The sequence below is a fragment of the Aplysia californica genome, unplaced genomic scaffold (assembly GCF_000002075.1).
Source record: "Aplysia californica isolate F4 #8 unplaced genomic scaffold, AplCal3.0 scaffold00649, whole genome shotgun sequence".
In the NCBI taxonomy this organism is placed as follows: Eukaryota; Metazoa; Mollusca; class Gastropoda; order Aplysiida; family Aplysiidae; genus Aplysia; species Aplysia californica.
This window is the reverse complement of record NW_004797919.1, coordinates 326,963-334,462: the sequence shown is the minus strand read 5'-3', so window position 1 is coordinate 334,462 and position 7,500 is coordinate 326,963. Positions and strand designations below refer to the sequence as shown.

The following is a 7,500-nucleotide window of genomic DNA, read 5'->3' as shown; positions in this document are numbered from 1 at the left end:
TAGGTCATTTAATTTTACAAGGCAGGACCTCTGAATTTATGCCGATCTTTGATAACATAGAGCTATGCTGGTGGAGAGCTTTGAAAACCCTCAGATAATTCGGCTTTGAGAATGCCTCAGCATGGATTCGAACCAGGGTTGTTTACTGTACAGCCCTGCATGATACAAGTTGAGCTAATTAGGGTTAGGGTTAGGGCAAGGACTAAGGTAAGGGTTAGAGTTTGGGTTAGGGTTTTAGATAGTGTGAAAATTTGTGATAGATGTAGGCCTTTGTTTGGAAAAGGAATGAGGTAGTCCATATTATGCGGCGTTTTTTAGAGTGGAAACCACAGACAATGTATTTACCTGTAAGCTGGGTCAGTTAATCATTTGCTTTCTCTGTTGCTATCATTAGTAAGTAAAACTAGTGGTGTTCAAGGTTTCATTGGCATTGAAAAGAATAACAGCAAGATGTTTAAAAAGTTTCCATATGGAGTAATGGGATTCCAGAGGAGAATGAAGAAAGATACTGACTTATTGTTTAAAAAAAAAAGAACCAAACAAAAAAATAAGAGGTGCCTCCTGATTTTTTGCCTTTCTTTCGACGTATTGAAACTTACTTATGTATTTCATCTTTAAAGTGTTTTTTTCTTTTAAAAACATCATAATGTTTAGAAAATTGTCTCCCACAGTCTCTCAGTATACTCGATGAATAAATACTTTCTTTTAACCTCTGCTACTGGGTGAATTATCTTTTCCTTTTATTGTTCGTTGTTATTTTCTTTACACTTTACCAATTTTGTACATAATACTCATTCACATGAATGTTTGAGACAGTAGAAAGCAACTCCAGTTTTATGAAGTACATTTCATTTTGAAGATAAGAAATGAACCGTTTTCATTTTGAAGATAAGAAATGAAACCGTTGATTGTTTCTTTCAGATGGTGGTGTTATTAGATCCCTCCGACGACCCCGATGATATTCTCAGGGCGAATCGGTCGAGGGAAAAACAATACGTGTTTGACTGCACGTTTGACGGTGCTTGCACACAGGTGAGGAAAGAACTTTTTGTCTGTGGGGGTCTGATTTTCTCCTGAATAATTAATTGTATTCATATCTTTCTTTTAGCTGAAATAGAAACGAGTTAGTCTTGAAAATAATGTTGTGTTTTTTTTTTTCGTGCTGTGTTTTTTATACTATACATCAACGCCGTCGCAAGAAAATGAGTTACTCCAATGTGCTTTTACTCACCTGTAAAGCTGGATCAAAAAGAGTGAATTATTATTTTGTGCGTCACTGACAATATGTAGTTAATGTGTAAGCTCAGTACATAGCTGTTGTTTTTTATATTCTGAATTAAAGGAGTTCACTTTGTTGTTTTATTTTTCTATTGCGTATTTTCAAATTTTGTTTTTTAATGGACTTTCATCTCTTGGGAAAAGTGGAGGAAGGAGGTTCTAGAATGAACCCCTCCCCCCCACACACACACACACACACACACACACACACACACACACACACTCACACACACACACACACATACACACACATACACACACAAAAAGGCTTTGCCACAATTTTGTTGAATTCAAAATACTCCTTTATTTCTCAAAGATTTTTTTTTACATCATTTTGGTGATTTTTTCTTATTTACAGCCTTTATATGACCTTGTTGTGTTGGAAGTGCCGTAAAACTCTTTCTAAAATAAAAAAATGTCCTTTTTTCTTCTCTCACAGAGGGATGTTTATCAGAACACAACCAAAATCCTTATACCCAACGTGACCAGTGGATACAATGCAACTGTATTTGCCTACGGACCCACAGGTACACATTGCGACCTCTGTCCTTTGTTGTCGTATTTCCATTTTTTTAACAGTGAAAATGGGACATCTTCTTAAGCTCACTCTTTTGTTATGAACTGTTTTCACTGTTATTAAAAATGGAGATACGATAAGAAAGCATTGGAACAAGGGCGAAAAATCTCGGATGGCCCGTGTGCAAGTTGCGCACGTTAAAATCCCCTGGTGGTCTAAAATCGATAAGAGTAGGCTTCGGCCGCCACCCGGGCAAAATTAAAAATTTCCTACCAACTAAAAATAATAGGTGTGTCCCGCGCGCTCATATGACCTTATGCAGTTGCGAGGGCCGTAAAACCCTATACTATAAAAAAATAAATAAATGAGAAAGCATTGGGGTCCCAATATTTCATACAGAGAAACTTTCTCCATGCTCCTTTTTGGCTTTTGCTGTTTTATGTTTCACATGTTCGTGTCAGAACAAAGAGGTGTTTATCCCCCCGTTGTGTCCTATCTGTTTGTGTGAAGGTGTCGTTTTCACATGTGGGATGATTGAGCAAAATAGATTTATTGATTGAAGTGTCAGATTGCATTTCATTCTATTCATTTATGCACTAGGTTTTTATTTAGAAAAAAACCAAACTATTGGTGTTTGTTTACAGTGTGTTATCATCTCTTTTCAATGTTCGTGTTCCTTTGTTCTTTTTTCGCTTTTGTTTTGTTAGCTACAGAAAAATAACACAGCACATGATTTTGTTTAGAGCGTTGCTGTTGTTGTACCAACCCCCCCCCAAAAAAAAACCCACAAAAAAAACCAAGTGGGTGGTTGGCGGGTGCTCTGGTGTGGTTTGCTCCTTCTTTCCTATCAAACATCTATCGTCTTTGTCTCCCCTTCTTCTTTTTTATGTTTGTTACTCTCTTGTAACAGCTCTAATCTTCTGGCACTCATATGACCTTATGCAGTTGCGAGTGCCGTAAAACCTCTACTAAAACTAAAGGAGAATAACACTGCACATGATTTTGTTTTGGGTGTTGCTGTTTTGGTACCAGAAAAAAAAACAACCAAGCAAAAAACAGGTGCTGTTGCCCAAAGGAGGGATGTTGCATCATGCATAGCATTACACCAGACAAATCTGACGAGAAACTCATCGAATCGTGGCTAAAACACATTAAACTCCCATTCTCAAAAGAGGGTTACTTAGCTATTCTGTCTTTCCGTGTGGGAAGAAAGACGAGTTCATTGCCCCTCTGGCTGCTGGGGAGCTTTTTCAAGTTGTAACGGGGACTGTGGAGAATGTTGTCCTTGCATAATGGATGAGCCCTGCTGGTTCCTGGTGCTGTTGGCTCATAAATGGTTCATGTGCACTATTGTGAGGAACAGACTTCTTGGGGGTCTGCTGGGCTGGAGATCCGAGGAAATAAGTAGCACGTCAAATGTTCATTAATTCCCCGACCTTTGATATGTCGCGACCTTAATGATTTCTTGTCGTATCTCCACTTTTAATAACAGTGAAAACAGTTCATGACAAAGAGTGAGCTAAAGAAGAAATCACATTTTCACTGTTAAAAGAAATGGAGATACGACAAGAAAGCACTGAGGTCGTGATGTTGTGACAAAGATGGAGGGGCTTGTTTACAGCGATCATGTTCTTTTCAGGCTTGAAAGGACACGTAGAAAAGATTTGAAATGGTGATAGTGTTTTTGACAAATGCAAGACGGGTCATTCTTGAACGAGCTAGACATTTGAAACGTGTTTTTGAACACTCAAACAAATTTTTTCGATGCTCTGCTAGAGAGATAAAAACAAGGTCATGGTGAAAGAAAGCTATCAGCATAAATGTTTTTCTTTCACTCTATTTACTCTACGCTCTGTTGGAAGAAAGACATTTTTAATGTGGCATCACAAATGGGAAAGATTGAAGATAACACGAACACACAGCAAGGCTGCTGTTTGGTTTGAATGGTTGAAGGAGCCTGGTTTTGTTCATAGACAGGGAAGATTTAGCATTGTCTGAAGGTTGGGCTTGTCTTGAGCTGGGTGTGCTAGACCGTGCCTAATGGCTAATGAACTTTTTTTTCTTCTGTCAGTGAGCAATGATGCATTGAGCTGGTTACTCATTTAAAAAAAATAATAAGTTATTTGAAACTAGGGAAGGATCTTTAGAGGTGAAGAATCTGATAAATGACATGTCACTTCTGTTCTGGTAGATTCTTTTCAAACTGATAGACCCCCCCCTCCCCACCCCTGGAAAAAAAAATAAGAAAGAAATAAACAAATGTCTGCGATAAACAGACACCTAACATAAATATTTACCATTTGTTTTACTCTCTCACACTCACAAGCACATGTACATGTTAATGCCTACACAGGGAAAGACGTTCATGGGTACGCGCCACGCACACCCACACACATACACACACACACACACACACATACACACACACACACACACACACACACACATGCACACACATACACACACACACACACACACACACACACACATACTTGCGCAAACTCACACACTGAAAACTTCCTGCCACACACACATTTTTTCCTCCATTAAAAGCTACTTCTTCTCTTTCCGTATACACTTTATGTCTTTTTCTCTAAACTAAGGGACAGTCATACTATTGAGGTGCTTTTCAATTCCTAAAAACAATTTTGAAAATTTTTTTCATCCAACCCTCCCCTTTCCCCTGACCCTGAAAGGCTGTTGCCGAGTTCTTGAGCTCCGTGCTCTGATTGATGATCATGATACACCAACCTCATTTGTGTTTTGGGGGCTTTTTTTTGGTTCTATCTCAGAACTTTTGTTAAAAATTGAAATACTTTCCCCATCCCCAGGTGCTGGTAAAACTTACACAATGCTCGGAACGGATGAGGAGCCCGGGATTATGGTCCAAGCTCTGAACGATTTGTTCCTGGAGATGAGACAGAACACAGACAAAGCTTTCAAAGTTACCATGTCCTATTTAGAGGTATACCTTTTTTTTTCTTCTGTTTTTCAACACTTTGCCGTCACATCTCGCCTATCGGTGATGTTTACCACCAAAGATAGTAAATAACAAGATGGGCCACTCAGCCGAAAAAGTGTCCGCAGGAAGTATGCTCTTTGCTTCAGATGGCGCTGCAGTCTGTTTTGAAGCTCTCTTTCGTTTTTCCAGAAGAAGAATAGGAATAGCACCTCCTTGCGTGCGCAGATCAACTGCTGTTCATCAGCAGTTCGGGTACGTTCAGTGCGTAGTTTTAGGTTTTTTTTATTTTAATGACCTCTCACCTTTCATTCTAAAGTCAAATTAAAGGAAGAAAACCATCACCCTTTCCTCCGGAAGAGGTTTTTTGTCAGCGTAACCATTTAAAAAAAGCGTTCTTCCGAAATTTATCCCAAAACATGCTAGTTTCACTTTGATTTTAAAAAACTCAAGTAGGGTAACTCTGTTCGCAAAGAGTGCGCTTTTGTGAAGAGGGCGCCACCAAATTTTGAGGACACTTTTTTAATTGGCTCAAAGAGAGAAGTGGCCCATCTTGTTATGTACTATCATTGTTACCACCCAGTTTCTTTGGATTTTCCCCGAAATACCTTTGCCTTTGATGGCAAGGGTTTTTACTATATGAGCCTTGTGATGGCAAAGTGTTAAAGATAAGTTTATAATTATTACACTTATTTTCTAATTAATTTTAGTTTATATTTGCTTTTTATTATTGTTTTTAACTTGACCATAGGGGTCTATTGACTATAACAGTCACTTTTCTCTGTGATCTAGAGTGACCATTCAACTCTGAAAACAATCTTCCATTAGTGAGTTTAGCTTAGACACCAAGAGTAAGAGAAAAGCATTAGCAGAAACGTCCAGGATTTACCGCTAGTCCTAAGAAAATATTAAATTAAGAATTTTGGTTTCAGTACTAGAGAAAGCCAAAACTGGCTGTTCAATGATTTTTTGACCTTGCTCTGATATGACCAGAATTTTCCTGTCAATTCACTCGGCAGATCTACAACGAAATGATCCGAGACCTCCTGAATCCCGACTCGGGGTTTTTGGAGCTGAGGGAAGACGCAAAGGGCAGCGTCCAGGTGGCGGGTATCTCCGAGGTCACTGCCAGATCCACTGAGGAGGTTCGTGGGATGTTTAAATAATATAAGATAGATCTAGTAGATAAGATACAGTGAAGTCTGTTTCAACTGAAATCTGCGGGACTGCTGGGTTTTCTTTGGTTTTTCTGGGGGTTTTTTTGGTTTGGTTTAGAGAGGGTTGCTCAAATAGAAGAAAAAAAAATGGGGGATTTTGTTTTGTTTTGTTTTACTGAGTTTGATTGAAGCCGACTTCCCTGTACTGATCATATGTTATTGGTGACTGTGAGGAAATGTGAAGTGCAATGGCAAATAGTATGTACTAATGATTCACCAACATCACTAAATATAATGATATACACGACATGATCACAGCACACAATACAGACAATGTTATAACATGATGTTTGTGATTACCACTGTGCAAAGAATTGAGCATTTCCAGAGAAATGAGTTTTTGAAGAAAGACTCGTTCTTTATGAGCATTTGTTTGAATACTGGTAACCAACCCTTTGTTACTGCGCCAGCAAAAATGGTGCATCTCATTTTTGTTACTTTTGAGATAGACGGAAGAAACTGTTTAATAAAACTAGACTACTTATCGTCTAATAATGGGAAGACTTGCCGTACATGTTTTGTGACTACCAGGACAATTTTGTTTTTGGTTTTTACCAAATGATAGATTATAGTACCACCTAGCAAACTTGACATTTTTATGAGTTTTTATTCTGTTACTAATTGGCTCGTTCTTTTATTCTGATTTTTTTTTGGTGGTTTTACTTCATTCCTTTACTGGTTGCACATGCTCTGACATCATGTGACCTCCTCCTACTTGAATCGTAAATATTTTGACTTCTTTTCAAGATCGATTTTTTTCATCATAATCAAGACAAATTTACACAATTTAAGGTGAATACTAATCACTTAATTTACAGAAATTGATGTACAGAAATGTGGGAAGACATGAAATAAAATCAAGAGACTAGCCCAGTATAGGGAAAGGTGGAAAGGGTTTGTCCGTGGCCTATACCCTGGTGCAGGGTGAGAAAGGCAATGATGATGATGAATAGCTTCATATGCCCAAAAATTGATGAACACCTGATTCCACCGTGTCGAGACACAAAATGTTTTTATTTCCCCGCCCCGATCAGGTGATGGAGATGTTGGTCAAAGGGAACCTGGAGCGGACGCAAGAGCCTACGGCCGCCAACGCCACCTCCTCAAGGTCGCACGCCATTCTGCAGGTGACGGTCAAGCAGAGGAACCGCGTGCGCAACGTGATGCAGGAGGTGCGCACCGGACGATTGTTCTTGGTGGATTTAGCGGGCTCGGAGCGCGCTGCAAACACGCACAACCGGGGGAAACGGATGGTGGAGGGGGCTCACATCAACCGGTCGCTTCTGGCGCTGGGGAACTGCATCAATGCTCTCAGTGAGTTTTGTTGCTACGTGGTTGGGTTTTTTGTTTGTTTTTGTGAGTTTGTTACTTTGTTCATTTGGTTGGGTTTTTTGTTTGTTTTTGTGAGTTTGTTACTTTGTTCATTTGGTTGGGTTTTTTGTTTGTTTTTGTGAGTTTGTTACTTTGTTCATTTGGTTGGGTTTTTTTTTTTTTGCGAGTTTAAAACATTGTTCATTTGTTCTTTTTGT

General features: G+C 39.0%; 1 protein-coding gene across 1 annotated transcript in view; it reads left to right on the top strand.

The window, feature by feature from the left end:
- Window positions 1-7,500, top strand: part of LOC101857365 (kinesin-like protein KIF19) — a gene marked incomplete in the record, with an annotated part of 28,818 nt that overhangs the window by 5,976 nt on the left and 15,342 nt on the right. The window contains 5 exon segments of the mRNA XM_013087866.2: window positions 922-1,032; window positions 1,718-1,805; window positions 4,627-4,760; window positions 5,774-5,899; window positions 7,006-7,285. Coding sequence (XP_012943320.1) covers window positions 922-1,032; window positions 1,718-1,805; window positions 4,627-4,760; window positions 5,774-5,899; window positions 7,006-7,285 — 739 coding nt within the window.